This window comes from Squalius cephalus, assembly GCF_949319135.1.
Source record: "Squalius cephalus genome assembly, chromosome: 2".
In the NCBI taxonomy this organism is placed as follows: domain Eukaryota; kingdom Metazoa; phylum Chordata; class Actinopteri; order Cypriniformes; family Leuciscidae; genus Squalius; species Squalius cephalus.
Genome location: NC_137123.1, coordinates 3533125 through 3549471, shown reverse-complemented (window position 1 = coordinate 3549471; position 16347 = coordinate 3533125). Strand labels below are relative to the sequence as shown.

The following is a 16347-nucleotide window of genomic DNA, read 5'->3' as shown; positions in this document are numbered from 1 at the left end:
GTTAAATCTGTCTTTTTATGCTTTGTTGTTTACTTGTGTCTTTGTATTTTATTTACTGGTTATCCAGTTTGTACAGCACATTGGTCAATGGCAATTGTTGTTTAATTGTGCTTTATAAATAAATTGAAATTGAATGTGTCTAGAGCAGGGGTGCCCAAACTGTCCTGCAGAGTTTATCTCCAACCATAATTAAGCACACCTGAACCAGCTAATCAAGAGCTGTTTCTGAAATTGCCCCCTGTATACCCCTATATAGGGCACTATTTGAGGAGACAACATTTGTATTGGTGTCCGAAACCGGAGTGGACTTTATCGAGTACACTCATTCTATCCCACAATGCACTGCAATGACAGTGTACAACCAATGCACAATCAATAGGCTTGTTTGAGATGAGCAAAATCTGCGCAGAATCGATCACCGGTGATCAGCGCGAGATGCATGCCGGTTAGAAATGTGTCCGAGTGCGGTCCGCCTTGCTCTGATGTCATGCTGACGTATGTCAAAAATCTCTCGCGAGCACAAGGCGCACCTGTCGGATTCTGAAGTCGAGCGCAGTTGCTCTCCACCAACTGCGCTGATCAAAAGCATGATGGGAAACGACTTGCTGACGACACAGCTTGATGTTCATTGGTTTAAACAACCGTGATGTATTGTTCTCTTTTAAAATGTTTGATTTTAAAACTCTGATATCATGTTTTATGTGTATAGGCTACGTTATGTGGTAGCCTAATATTCCCAAACTATCTCTATGGGTTATGCAATGTAGGCTAATTTTTATTAAAAACAAAAAACAAAAAAAAAACACATGTCTGTATTAAAGAAAAAAAGACTGATAAGCATGTATTTGGAATGGAATTAAATAAGTAGGCTACTTTGGGTGTCTTGTTCATATTTATTTTCATATAAAAGCAACAGAACTTAAATTCCATCCAATTTATTAGCAACACTGGGCACGAGCGTGAATCCCGTGAATCCCGCGATATCCGTCTTTGATCTCGCAGGTGTCAGATCCACTGCGTGAAGAGAGAAATGTCCGGCTTGCCTGCGCTTTTTTCACTCCTCCTCTCACTGCAGCCGCCTACTCTCGCCTACATTTCAGGCGAGGCAAGGCACATCTCAAACAAGCCTATTGGCTTGAGAATATCCATAATGCAATGTGAGGGTTGTGCTGGATAAATTCCTGCATCTATCCAGAAGATGGCGCCCGCAGCTCAATCCTCCATCCATCCATTCATTTTCCAAACCGCTGGTCCAATGTGGCTGCAGCGTAATATCATACAGGTATAAATTGCTTTTTAATTCATTATTAAATTGTTTAAATAAGGTTTATTCATAATTTCCATGACAGAGTTCAAGATAAATCTTTTCATCTCACTACTGGAGCTGCCAGTTTGTTCAGTTTCAAATGATTATTAAACAGCTCAAACTATGTAAAAGCGGCAGCCCTTCCAGTGCACTCAGTGTCTGAAATCACCCACTCGTTTTCATTAACTCCTTCAAGTGAACTATATTAGTGGACTGATGTAGGGAATAGTGAATGAGGGTATAGGGGGTGATTTTGAACACATCAGAGGTTTTCAGACTCATTAGAAACTTCCAGGCAAGTGTGTTGGAGCTAAACTGTGCGGGATGTTGGCCCTCCAGGAGCAGGATTGGACGCCGCTGTTCTCGAACATTATTAACTGTGTAGAAATGAATCCTCTGGATGAAAATCTGTTTCTTTGTGACAACTTTTAATTCATTGTAATGTGCAGATCAGTGTCTGCTGTTGAAGTGAAGTGTGTTTATGGGGGAATTAAATCACACAAACAGAATGACGAGGCCTAATTCTTATAGCAGTTATTTAATAATGAAAAACATAATGGCATGAAATGAGTCTTAGTCACTTGCTGAAATGATCCAGACATGGATATGAAATAATACACTACAGGTACAGTAACGTGTTATAAGGTCACACTGTCAGTTTTTGGGATTAACAAAGTTCTGCATTTACTTACAGGTGTGAATCTTGATATGTCTCGTTCACAAATCAGCTTACAGTAGCGCCTCAAATACTGTCTGTATGAACACACGATGGGAGTCAAACCTGTATTTACTTACCAGTGAAAGTGACCAAAGTAATATCTCAGTTTACAATAAAGCAGTGTAATGCAATTAAAAATGCAAGTTTATTGTGTTTCTCTCTGTTTGTCTCGGGGAGTGTGTGTGTGTGTGTGTGTGTGTGTGTGTTTGTGACTGGCCTGCTTAATTTCTTCTTGCCTGTGTTCTGCTGGAGGGGGTGCAGTAATAAACAGCAAAAACAATAATACTGTGAAATATTATTCCAATTCAAAAATCACTGTTTTCTATTTGAACATTCAAATGTATTTTCAGTCAAATCTCCATTTTATTGGCTTTTACTCCAGTCTTCAGTGTCACAGGAACCTTCAGAAATAGATGCTGATTTGCTGTTCAAGAATTTGCTGCTTATCACAGTTGAAAATACTTGTGCTGCTTAATGAAGTGTGGAATCTGACATACAGTGTTTTTTCAGGATTCACAGATCAACAGAAAGTGAAGAACAGCATTTATTTCAAACCGAGAGCGTCTGGAACATGTAACCTAATTTACAGCGCGCCTCTGATCTGCGCGCGCTTTCTCCTGCCTTCCACAGAAAGCGAGATGGTCCTCACTGCAGAACATGAAATCCATGGGGAGGAGTCGGATCCAGATCCAACTCCTCCCACCTTACCTAAACCTACCCATCTCCACCCCCTGATCCCTAAACCCACCCCTAAACCTACCAATCTCCACCCCTTATATCTGGACCCAACTCCGCCCCCCGGATCTCGTGTACTGCATTGAGGTGCTACTGCAGAAAGCCGCGAACTCGCGTAATTCAAATATTAACGTCATTTTGGTTTACCGCTGACTGAATAACATTCGTTTATCGATGTTTTTATCTAATTATCAGGTAAAAAATATGATAGTATTCGTATCTTCTATCCAGTCGGATCTCCTCCTTCTCTTCTAACTCCATCTCTCTCGTCCGTAAAACCACATAAGAAAGAAAGACTGGAGCATTCAGACGGTGAGTTTAATCTGTTTTACATTATTTTATGCGTTTTAGCTGATTGCTTGTTATTTGTCTGTCTTTTTAATTAACTTAAAGCTTATTCTTCCCCACTTAGCTTATGAAAAATAACCATGGTTTTGCTACCATAACAAATGTCCTCATGTTTTACTATGTTTTAAACATATTTGTATTAAAGGGACACTTCACCCATTTGCATTAAGCCTATCGTTAGTGTATTTGTGACTGGCCTTCATTTCTTCTTGTCTGTGTTCTGCTGGAGGGGGTAACTGTTACAGTAATAAACAGCAAAAACAGTAATTTGTGAAATAGTATCATTTGAAATTACTGTTTTCTATTAAATCTAAATTCAAATGTATTTTTTTTTTTTTTTTTTTTTTGATTGGCCGTACCAAGTCTTAAAAAATATTTTTTTAATGTTTTTACATAAACCTTCCTTATTGCATGTGCTTGTTTTCCACAGAAAGCCTGAGTGACTAACATTTGTTTAACAATCGTCTTTAATTATTAATTCCGTAAAACATATGTTAGTATATTCGTCTATTAGAAACGCCACTGAAATAAAATTGTATTTTTAATCAGAGAAATTAAGGTTGGTGAAGCCTCGACTCTTTTACTCCATCGCTCGTACTGTAGGAGGCGCTGTGACGTTATTTAGTCTACTGGTAAAACCACTGAAGAAAGAAAGACTGGAGCATTCAGACGGTGAGTTTAATCTGTTCTACGAATGCGTTTTAGCTGTTGGCTTGTTATTTTTATGTATCTAGTTTTTAATTAATTAACTTAAATTTAGCTTTTCCACGCCTACTTAGCTTATGAAAAATAGCTATGGTTTTGCTACAGTAACCATAACAAATGACGTCATGTTTTTTTCTACATTAACCATGTTTTAACCATGATATTTGTAGTAAAAACAGTTACTATACCAACACAGTGGGTAATTTTCAATGCTAGATTCACGATTTTGGGTGAAATGAGTAGAAATCTGACTATCATGTTTATTATATTACTAAATGAGTAATACATGTAGGTTAATATTGTCATATACTATTTGATAATATCCCTGCACAGTGCTGGCTCAATACTGAAACTAAACATAAATGTTCCTAAACACTTATATCTGAAATGAATATTCTCTGAAATAGGCTATTTTGAGTTTAAATCAGTGTCAGTTCATTACAAATTCCTCATGAAATAATTATGTTTGTCTTCAGATGTTGACCATGAGAGCGCAGATGGATGTGATCTGCTGTAAATCAGTAGGAACTGATCTGTCCATGCTGGATATTGAGGATTTCATCACTGAAATCTGTCAGCTGAAGAAAGAGGTGGCGTCACTGGAGGCAAAGCTGAGAGAAAGAGGAGACAAACCCAACAGAGAGGTTTGAGCAAAATATGCAAACAAATCACCAATATACCCACTAGAGATAAACTGCTGAGTAATGAGGCTAATATCAACAGGTTGTTGTTTATTTGTGTTGATCTATGATGTGTTTGTCAGGATCTGGAGAAGGTTTCAGTGTGTGTGACTGATGGGACAGAAGCTCAGGATTCAGTCTGGAGATCCAGAGACACACAGGACTCAGAGCTCAGCCTCACTTTACTGTGTTATACTGACGCTCAGGATCATGGATCCGCTGATCAAACCTCTGACTGTAACGCTGGAGAACAGCAGATGAAGATGTGCTCCGTCACACTGGAGGACTGCAGGAACCTGATAGAGAGACGAGGAGAAGAAACCACAGCAGAGGAACAACAACAGAGCCATGAGGAGGAGGAGGATGAAGATCAGAATGAGGGTGTTGATGATGATGATGATGTTCAGGATGAGGATGAAGATCAGAATGATGATGATGTTGATGATGATGACTTTGTTCCTGCAGGTATGTTTCTTTCTTTTATGACCAGATATGCTGAAGTAACAGAATTAGTATTAAATTGTAGAAATTCATGTGGAGCAGCATTTGTAGCGAATTCTGCCAATTTGTTAAGACACTAAGAATGGCATTTTGTGAGCTGCAGCTGTGTAAAATATCCCAGTGATAAAATATCAATATATGTATTTATTTAAATGACAGCCTTAAAAGTTTGATAACACACATCACAATTTGGATCAACTTATCTCTGGGCATTATGTTATTTTTTCTGCAATTATATTGTACACATACAGTATATTGTACATATATCTGATATAGCATTGTATTAGCACCCGACCCCCCCCCCCACACACACACACACACACACTGTCCCAACCACTTTTTAAAACAAAGTTACGCTACTCATAGGGGATAATTTCACATGCTTCCATGTCAAAGTATCTGTTATCAGATCTGTTGAACATGCAGCTTCTGTTGCAGCTCCTATGTAGGGTCACCAAAAATACATATAGTTAGGGTAACTTAAACCATGATATAAGATTGTGGCCATATTGCCCATCTCTTAAGTAATTTTTCTCCTGTACATATTGTTTCGTCCACCACAAGGTGTCACTGTGGCCTCAAGTCAAGTCACCTTTATTTATATAGCGCTTTTAACAATATGATTTTTTCAAAGCAGCTTTACAGTGATAGTAGGAAGTTACAATAACAGAGATTGTTTTGGCTTTACAGCAGCTGTAGGATAAAGTTATTGTCCAGCTAAAGTTAGTTTTGATTGATTGATTCACTTCCGTTGCGAAGATCATTAGTTATTAACGTCGGGGCCGCGAACACGACACCTTTCTAACAGAAAACCCTCAATGCGCTCCGGCCGCCCATTCGCACAAAACAGTGCCTGGTGGCTCGAGAACGCACTCCCGGAAATAGGTTCCAAGGTGCAAAAGATTATCAGTTATCTCTGCGCAAACCTCTGCACAAACACCGACGTTAGTTAGCGCGTCCGCGTAGCTACGTGGGGACTCTGTACAGATCAAACGACAGCGTTTTACACTGTTTTACAGCGTTGACACTTCAGGACTGCGTTGTCGTCGTGTCCAGGCGCAGGTCCTTCATCAGATCTGGATACAGCCTGGATCCAGCGGATTGCGGTAAACTTCGGGATGAACCGAGAGACTAATATCTGCGTAGACGCCATCCTTAGACGTTCATCAGGATTTATGGGAAGTCTTCCCAGTTCCGGCTGACCTAAACTATGCAGCCTAACATTGAATTATAGAAGTGTATAATGTGTTATGTGTACGCTAGGCCAAAGATGTGTGTATATTTAGTCTAGATTTGAGCTGACAGACTGTGTCTGCTTCCCGGACAATGTTAGGAAGACTGTTCCAAAGTTTTGGTACTAAATAGGAAAAGGATCTACCGCCAGCAGTCGGATTTGATATTTGATATTGATAGCCGGAATTTTAAGATCGCAATAGACGTGAAGGACTATAATGCGTTAAGAGCTCGCTCAATATGAGCTGCTGCGTTTTGGACCAGCTGTAATTTATTTATTAACCCCCTGAGGTCGGCTATCGCGCCGGCGCGATAGGCTCGTTTTTTTTCGTATGAGTGCAAAAAAAAAATAAAAAAAAAATATTAATTTTTATCTTATATGCTTGTGTTATACATCAATCGATCCTGTTTAGTGTGTATTTTTTTTGTGTATGCTCATAATAAAAACAAAGTGTTGTGCTTTTCGCCAAATAAAGAAAAATAAACATGATGCGAGTTCTGCCTACTCTCCGTCAGTGAAGTCAATTCTGAAACGCGTCCGAAAATGAACTGTAACTCAGCGAATACTCAGTCAAACAGGCATACAGTCACACAGGCATGAAGCTTGAATTATCTTCTTTCAAATGAAGTAATTTTTATAAAAAACAAATATTCACAGTTTATATAATATGTATGTAAAGAGAGAGATGTCAGTCGTTCTCATCTCAGCTAATTAAGTTTTAATGTGACTCCGCCTACGGAGACCGCGCTATTCAAACGCAAATGTGAGGCGATCCATACAAACCTGTGAAACGCCCACATCCGCTGGATAAGGCCGGTGAAACACTGGATGCGTGGCGTAAGCGTCTCAGCTGCGTGGCGTGTCCGTTTTTATTTCGGCTCCCATCCATGTTAACAGTTTAGAGTTTGCATACTGCCTGTGTGAGACGCGCGTCTCAGGCGCGGCACGAGCCGCGTGGAAAACGCGTGCATTCTAGAAATAGAACCGACGCCTATTTTTCACGCGACACGCAAGCGTCTTGGAAGCGTTTCCATGCAAAATTGAATAGGAAAATCTGTTTATTTGTCATTTTGACACGAATACATATTAATAAATGTCCTTTTGATGTTTAAAAGTGTCTAGGTTTTGACATAAATGCAAATATAAATGTAATTTTACAAAATATGATCGATTTTCAAATACTGCTGTATTGAATGAACAGCTTTTAGCAAACTCTATTGCTATACTGAGATGAGGAATATATACTGTATGTGTTTTGTCAAAAATAAAGTCATCAACTAACTAATGAATCCTTTACTTTGAAATACGTATGATAAAATGTATACTTTAGTTTTGAAAGACGTTGACTAGTTTTGAAAAGATTATAAAGTATGTATGTGCATGCATATATATATGTGTGTGTGTATATATGAAGAGTTCAGATGCAAAAACCTCTAAATGCCATCTGAAATTTTCTCCTAGAATGATCATTTTTATGAAGCTTGTATATTTAAGTTAGCTATAGGTGACACGTCACCTGAATGAATGGCTCATTAAGTATGCAGGGACGTAGTCTCACCAGGTGTGAACTACTACATATGCATGATGCTGTTGGAGCGTTTACGCCCCATCCGCACATTGGCTTTCCAAACTAAAAGTGTTTCACAAAACTAAAATCAATGTATCGTTTTTTTGTGGATGATTAGGCAGGATGATTTTCATATCATTTTGAAGAAAAAACACTAGGCGATGAAATCCATTAGTCAAAAGTCTTATTGCCACATTTAGTATGTGTTTTGTGGCCTTATTTCAGAAACTTTAGTTTTTAGTTTTTTCAATAACCACGCATAAACATTATTCTCTCAAAAATGCAGACATGTACATTCTTGTTGCTCACATATTATGGTAGCCCTGTTTGTGCTAAATAGTGTGTAATTTTTTTTTGCCATTAATATGTTTATAAGCAACTGAAAAAAGCACAAATGTCAGGGCATGTCAGAACATCTCAAGGACCCCAAAAACACCCCAGACCCCAGAGGGTTAAGCGTGCAGGACAAGGTTATTCTAGGTTATTACATGAGGAACTTTTTTGTCCAATAATTAAAATCTCTGTTTTTTCTATATAGAGATATAGAGCTGAGTATCATCAGCATAACAGTGAAAACTAATGCCATGCTTCCTAATGTTTTAATTATTTTTAGTTCTTTCTTGTTTCTTTATTTTAAACTGTTTTGTATATTCTTATTTCTTCTGATTATTTTTAATAGTATGTAAAGCACTTTGAATTACCATTGTGTATGAAATGTGCTATATAAATAAACTTGCCTTGCCTTGCCTTGCCTTGATATCTCCTAATGGTAGCATGTGCAGAGTGAACAGCAACGGTCCTAGTACTGAGCCTTGTGGTACGCCATACTGAACTTGTGATCGATGAGACATCTCTTCATTTACTGCTACAAACTGATAACGGTCAGATAAGTATGATTTAAACCATGCTAATGCAATTCCACTTATGCCAACATAGTTTTCTAGTCTATTTAAAAGAATGTTGGGGTCAATGGTGTCAAATGCAGCACTAAGATCGAGTAACACCAATAGAGAGATACAACCACGATCGGATGATAAGAGCAAATCATTTGTGACTCTAATGAGAGCTGTCTCAGTACTATGGTACGGTCTAAATCCTGACTGAAAATCCTCCCAGATCATTTCTTGCTAAAAAAGGAACATAGTTGTGAAGATACTGCTTTTTCTAATATCTTTGACAGAAAAAGTAGATTCGAGATCGGCCTGTAATTGACTAATTCTGTAGGATCAAGTTGTGTTTTTTTAAGAACCGGTTTAATCATCATAGCCAGCTTAAAGTTTTTTGGTACGTATCCTAGAGACAAAGACGAATTAATGATATTAAGAAGAGGATCTATGACCTCTGGAAGCATCTCTTTCAGTAGCTTAGTCGGTATAGGGTCTAACATACATGTTGTAGATTTAACGAGTTTAGTAAATTCTTCCTCTCATATAGCAATGAATGAATACAAATTTTCCTCAAGGAGACTACAAGCACTGCCTGATGCGATACTGTAGTAGACGGTTGCATAGTTATAATTTTCTCCCTAATATTATCAATCTTATAAGTGAAGAAGTTCATTAAGTCATTACTGCTGTGCTGCTTGGAAACGTCTGTGTTTGAAGCTTTATTTTTCATTAGTTTAGCCACCGTTTCAAATAAATACCTAGGATTATGTTTATTTTCTTCTAATAAGTTTGAAAAATAAGCAGATCTAGTAGCTTTTAAAGCCTCTCTGTATGCAATCGAGCTCTCTTTCCATGAAATGCGTAATACCTCTAGTTTTGTTTTCTTCCAGTTGCGCTCCATTTTTCTGGCTGCTCTCTTAAGGGCCCGAGTGCGCTCGCTGTACCACGGCGTTGGACCATTTCCTTTAATCTTCTTTAAGCGCAAAGGAGCAACTGTGTCTAAAGTGGTGGAAAAGAGAGCGTTAAAAGTGTCGCAATATCGAGTTCTTCTAGGCTATCTGGGATCCTGAGATGATGAAACTGATCAGGAAGATTATTAATAAAGCAATCTTTAGTGGCAGAAGTGATAGGTCTAACATATTTGTAACACAGAGTCGGCTTTGCAGCCTTGGCTAAATGAAGTTTACACGAGACTAGATAATGATCTGAGATGTCATTGCTCTGCTGCAGAATTTCAACGGCATCAACATCTATTCCGTGTGATAATATTAGATCTAGAGTATGATTACGACAATGAGTAGGTCCTGACACGTGTTGTCTTATTCCAATAGAGTTAAGAATGTCTTTAAATGCCAATCCCAATGCATCTTTTTCGTTATCTAGATATATATTAAAATCACCAACAATTAGGAATTTATCTGCAGTCAGTACTAACTCTGATAGAAAGTCAGCAAATTCTTTGATAAAGTCTGTATGGTGCCCTGGTGGCCTGTATACAGTAGCCAGCACAAATCTCAAACGTGATTTATCATTTACACTAGGTAGTGTTACATTAAGCACCAACACTTCAAAAGAATTATATTTGAAACTAGACTTCTTAGTAATTCTGAAGATATTACTATAAATTACTAGCCTGGAAATCCAGACCTAAATCTAAAAGATTAATGTCTGGCGTCGACTAATGAAAATCGGCCAGCTCGAGGGGCGGCACCAAGCATGCATTTGAAAATGTCACTGCACGCAATTGGATAACACTACGACCAATCACAACAAGTTATCGCTTAGCTACCAGTGGAGCTAACTGGTAGATTATACTCTTACTGTATCTGGTCGGCAAAACAGCAAAAACAGCCTTCTTGCAAAGGAATGATTCGAGCGCCGTCTTCTGTTCCTCTTTTACAGAAAAAGTCTAAATCTTTCATTGTAGCGGCCAAAGCCGTTTCAAACAACTGGTATTCATCCATAGCCATCTTGCAATGTTTACTAATGACTTCGACGTCGCAGCGCTGTCGTCATCTCGCCTCTGGCCCGCCTATATCAGATAACCCGATGTGATTGGTGCAGCTCAGATAGAGGGGCATATTTAATGAGCATCATTACTCTACACCAGAGTAACTCGCTGAGCAAATTCAACTTGTGAGAACTCTGGATTACCAGGGTAATAAATTACAGCAACACCTCCCCCTTTGCCTTTCAGACGAGGTTCATGTTTATAACAGTAATATTGGGGGGGTGGACTCATTTAAAGTAATGTAATCGTTTGGTTTTAGCCAGGTTTCTGTCAAACACAGCACATCTAGGTTATAATCTGTAATCATTTCATTAACAATAAGTGGTTTTGAAGTAAGGGATCGAATATTCAGCAACCCGAGCTTTATCATTTGTTCATCTGTATTATATCTGTTTTTTATTTGTTGAACATCAATTAAATTATTACCCTTAACCTGTTAAGCTGCAACGCCACTTTTGAAAAATCCCCAGAAATGACATACCCAAACTTAAACAGATACAGTTCATGAACCCTTTGCACTAAAAGCACAAGTATGATCTCATTTGAAAGCTGACACCTGGCAGTTTATTGTAAATGTAGAATTAATTATTGTCATAATGAAAAAAAATTGTTATAAATAGCTTCAAAGTTTTGTAAAGTTATTAGAAATTAATTTTTATGAAACATCCTCATGAAAATAAAATTGAAGTTGGCACTGGAGCAATCTAGAAATGCACTACAGCTAAAGCCACATGTCTAAACATTTTATGTTTAAAATCTGAAGATAATAAGTCCAAAACTCTGTATTTAGTTACATGTTTTTCAAGACCATGTCAGTTGACTTTATTTTGATTTGACGTTAAAGATGCTTCTGATGTTTATTGCCATCTTCTAACCATCTATCCAGTATATTGTCTCTATTGTTTTGTGGTGCAAACGAGCCCCATTCAGTCTCAGTCTCCCCCTGCACACATTCACACCTCTCCAGCCAGGTTATGGCTCGAAATATGCATTTCTTTTGTCTGCATTATAGTTACTAACGCTATTCATAGGGTTTCAATCCCTAATTTCTTTTATCAAAGTTCTTACTTAACATTTAAAAACTGGATCAAATGCCCTGCTTGAATAATGAAACATTTTAGTAAGCATATTTAGAAAAAAATATATAAAAGGATAACTGCAATATGTGGCAGGTGCACCTAGAGCTAGCTAGCATGTTAGCTTAGCACACCATCAATACACGACAATTTATGAGATTAAAACCATTTTTGTGCTTCAAACTTAATTTATAACGCAAGTAGAGTGTTTTAAATAATCTTCTGTGATATAATTTCGCTTCAGATTAAAAAATCAGACAGAAAATATATATTTTTTATTATTCTGCACAATGATAAAGTCTATATCGATTAGCAATACATTATAAATATAATCTATTATTATGGAAATACCTGACATTATTTGAAGAACACAGGTAAACCAAATATCATTTCAATCATGTTTATTGTCTTCAAAAAGTCTTTTTTCTGCATGTAACAACGATCTCTGATAGCTTTGTGTGTGTTCGAGACTTCCTGGATTGTCACATGATCATGGTTCTTCTTCATGTTACATAAATGGACTATTATTGTGAATGTAGCGCCCTCAGGCTGTTGGTATGGATTGAAAACACAATACATCACAGCGTCCAGCGCTCATAATGATTACATCGACGCATTTGGGCATAAATTCAATAAATATTATTCCTGTCTATAGAAATCTGATGAAAACTTATGAAAATATATCAATATTTCTCCAAATCTGCACATTTTTGAGCTAAAGCCCTTAGGGACGTTGTTTTGTGTATCGCTGTCATGACGACAGCACGGGAGTTTTTTTATGAATGAAAGCGGCTGACGGTCATAATTCATATTAAAGGTATCGACTCATTTTTTCATTTCATAACTCCTGACACAAATTAAGACATAACTGTCACTATAAGTTTTTCAGAATACAATAGTGGTCAAATACTGAAACTTGAGTCTTATATCTTTTTAATGATGTATAGTTTGTCAATGTATAACATTAAATCTGATAGTAATTTTTAACTAAATAAAAAAAAAACGCTTCAGTGCGCCGACGCACTGGTGAAGCTTAACAGGTTAAATGAGTTTGGGAGTTTTTTGTATTTCCTAATTCGGGGAACAGACGTCGGAACGGAAGAGCAGTGTTTTGTCCCGTGACTACAGCGTCTCACCGTCACCCAGTTGCCCTGCTCCATGGGCTCTGTAGCCCGAACCGAACAATGTACAGAGTTTACTAAGCTAGTCGCATCCAAAGCAGTATCTAAAGCCCTTGCACTCTTACTATCCTCAATTAAATTTGGATGCGTGTCTCTAGTTCTGAAATCTTCTCCATCAGCCTGACTACTTCCCTGCATTTATCACATGAAAAGCCCTCTGTGCTGACAGAGAAGGCTAATACTATACATGTGATACGAAGTGCAAGTGACAATAAGAGAAGACATGACTCACCGTGTTTGTTGACTGATCCTACTCACCACAGTTGTTTGATGGACTCGTAAAAGGCGTGAGAGAAAAAATAAAGACGGCAGGCACGAATGGCACGAGCGTGCACGAGAAAAAATAAAAAATAAAGACGGCAGGCACGGATGGCACGTTAACAGGCTAGCGAATTACTAGCGTATTGTGCTAGCGATAATGATTTAGATTGAAGGTAGCGATGTCAGATTAATGCATGGTGATGAGTAAGTTATATTTAGCAATATAAACAACAAAGGAATGATAGTAAATAAAGATTCAAAACAGAAAGCTATACGGAGCATACAGACGCAAACCACTCAGCAGCAAGGCAGACAGACAAACAGGAGCAATCCATGATAAGGATTATTAAGGGTATATAAGGGTATGAAGGGTATGATAAGGCCCAAAGGTGTCTTGGGTGGTCAAACAACCCTTGGTATTTTCCTCGTGGGGCTCAAGCTGTGCCCTCTCCAAACCAATCTATCTTTTACAAACTGCCCAAAGTTGACATCTTAAAGGTGCTGTATGTACCTTTTTCACTCTACTAAAGCATAAAAATGCCATAATATGTTTGCATATATTGAGGAAACATGCTAAGTTCACATAATCATTTCTCTGAAAAACACTTCTACAGCCAGTTATTTTACTTTGAAATGTGCGTTTCCAGGCATTGTCCATGGCGCTCGTTCCTGTTGCGTGTGCTCAAACTGGCAAATCGTGTGAATGTCGTTGAGTCTGAGGAGCAGGTGGCGGGAGAAACGACGATCTCCGATATTTAGAATTGGAATGCAGTACCTATTTCGACCACTAGTTGTCATTCTTACAGACTGCACCTTTAAGTGGAATCTTACAAGGGTTTGTTGTTTACAGCGGTGGAGTTGGTTAGTTAGCTTAGATGCTACCCACTTCATTTATGGTCCTAGATTGTTCTGTTTGAACAAATCATCTCTGTCCGATCGACTCTCAGATCCAACACAATTTTATTTTGACTGATCATTCAGCTTTAGTATAAAAGTTCTATATTTAATGCCCATTTTGCTCCTTTCAGAAGACATTGCTGGTTCATCCTCTGATGGAGAAACTGCCTCTACATCCAAAGAGCGACAGACAGTGAAGAGTTTCTCCTGTGGAAAAACATTCAGCAAACAGGGTCATTTAGCAAAAAGTGAGAGAAAACACACAGAACTGAAAGACTTCACCTGCAAGGTATGTGACATCAGCTTTTCTACCTCAAAAGAGAGGAGACTTCATTCAAAAGAGCACAGCGTGAAGAAGGAGTTTCGCTGCGAACAGTGCGGGAAGGATTTTTTCACCACTCCTTATAATATGAGAGCTCATATAAAGACACACAGCGAAAAGACTTTACACTGCAGCGAGTGCGACAAGTATTTCCGCACCAAACAACATCTTACAATGCATAAGAGAATCCACACTGGTGAAAAGCCGTACAAATGTCCTCACTGCGAGAAGAGCTTCAACCAGAGATCCGCTTTGAAGAGCCATCAACTCACACATAGCAATGAGAGGCCATATCAGTGCCCCCTCTGTGAGAAGAGCTTCAACCAGGGATCCCATCTGAAGAAACATCTACTCACACACACCAGTGAAAGGCCGTATCAGTGCAGTGAATGTGAGAAAACCTTTACAAACTCTGGTTCTCTGAAGTTACACCAAAAAATACATTCTGATGACAGACCATATCAGTGTTCACACTGTGAGAAACGTTTCTATCATTCGACTCACTGGAAATCCCATGAGAGGACTCACACCGGAGAGAAACCGTACCTGTGTTCCTATTGCGGGAAGAGCTTTGCTAGTCCATTTTCTTTCAAAGTTCACATCAGAGTTCACACTGGAGAGAAACCATATCACTGTGGTGATTGTGGGAAGAATTTTACTAATTCAAGTAGCTTACAAATACACAAGAAGACTCATACAGGAGAAAAACCTTTTAAATGCTCACTTTGTGACAAGAATTTTGTGACAAAAACTGACCTGAAGATCCATGAGCGATGGCATACAGGAGAGAAACCTTACCGCTGCTCCATCTGCGGCGAGAGATTCTCTTTTAAATGGGTTTTTAAGACTCACCAGAAGAAACACGCCGCTCCAGAGTCATCATAGCTTCATCATGTCATTAATTTTTAGGTTGTGTCAAAAAAAACCACCTTGCAGTGTTACAGGGACGTTATGGTTGTAAAATACCAAAAACTAGAATGTCCAAAGGAGACCAAACTTAAATCTCTGTCTTAGCACCTTATATTAGGCCATATGTGAAAAATCTGGGTGTTTTACTGGACAGCGCATTAAAGTGCTCCTATTATGCTATTTTAAAGTTTCCTAATGTTGTTGTGGTGTCTTCTACAACAGATTTACCTGCATCAAAGATCAAAAAATGGTTTCACTGTCTCATAATATACATTTGCACATCACCACATTTTCAATGACTCTCAAACGACTCGTCAGATGAATCAATCTCTCTAAATCCCTCCTTTCCGCAAGCTACTCTGCTCTGATTGGCCTGACAGCTCAGTCTGTTGTGATTGGTCTACCGTGTACAGCGCGGACGTCGAATGCAAAAATGCCCATTGCCATAACAACGTACAATACAATTTAATTTACAATAAAGCAGTGTAATGCAATTAAAAATGCAAGTTTGTTGCATTTTTTGTCTCAGTCTCTGTTTGTCTCAGGGAGTGTGTGTTTGTGACTGGCCTGCTTCATTTCTTCTTTCATGTGTTCTGCTGGAGGGGGTGCAGTAATAAACAGCAAAAACAATAAAACTGTGAAATATTATTCCATAAAAAATCACTGTTTTCTATTTGAATATTCAAATGTATTTTCAGTCAAATCTCCATTTTATTGGCTTTTACTCCAGTCTTCAGTGTCACAGGAACATTCAGAAATAGATGCTGATTTGCTGTTCAAGAATTTGCTGCTTATCACAGTTGAAAATACTTGTGCTGCTTAATGAAGTGTGGAATCTGACATGCATTGTTTTTTCAGGATTCACAGATCAACAGAAAGTGAAGAACAGCATTTATTTCAAACCGAGAGCGTCTTGAACATGTAATCTAATTTACAGCGCGCCTCTGATCTGCGCGCGCTTTCTCCTGTCTTCCACAGAAAGCCGCGAACTCGCGTAATTCAAATATTA

General features: G+C 38.4%; 1 protein-coding gene across 1 annotated transcript; it reads left to right on the top strand.

Moving 5' to 3' along the window:
• Window positions 1–2824: 2824 nt before the first annotated feature.
• On the top strand, window positions 2825–15990 carry LOC307154499 (uncharacterized protein). The gene is made up of 5 exons (XM_079864503.1): window positions 2825–3071; window positions 3657–3779; window positions 4289–4456; window positions 4576–4957; window positions 14239–15990. Exons 3-5 carry the CDS (start codon window positions 4289–4291, stop codon window positions 15312–15314), a joined length of 1626 nt encoding a protein of 541 aa, XP_079720629.1. The 5' UTR covers window positions 2825–3071; window positions 3657–3779; the 3' UTR covers window positions 15315–15990.
• Window positions 15991–16347: the final 357 nt, after the last annotated feature.

Excerpts from the sequence above, each read along its gene's own strand:
- LOC307154499 (XM_079864503.1), top strand. The coding sequence starts at position 4,289 with ATGTTGACCATGAGAGCGCAGATGGATGTGATCTGCTGTAAATCAGTA. Across the intron at positions 4,457-4,575 it reads GAGACAAACCCAACAGAGAG|GATCTGGAGAAGGTTTCAGT; the intron begins GTTTGAGCAAAA and ends TGTGTTTGTCAG. Across the intron at positions 4,958-14,238 it reads TGATGACTTTGTTCCTGCAG|AAGACATTGCTGGTTCATCC; the intron begins GTATGTTTCTTT and ends TGCTCCTTTCAG.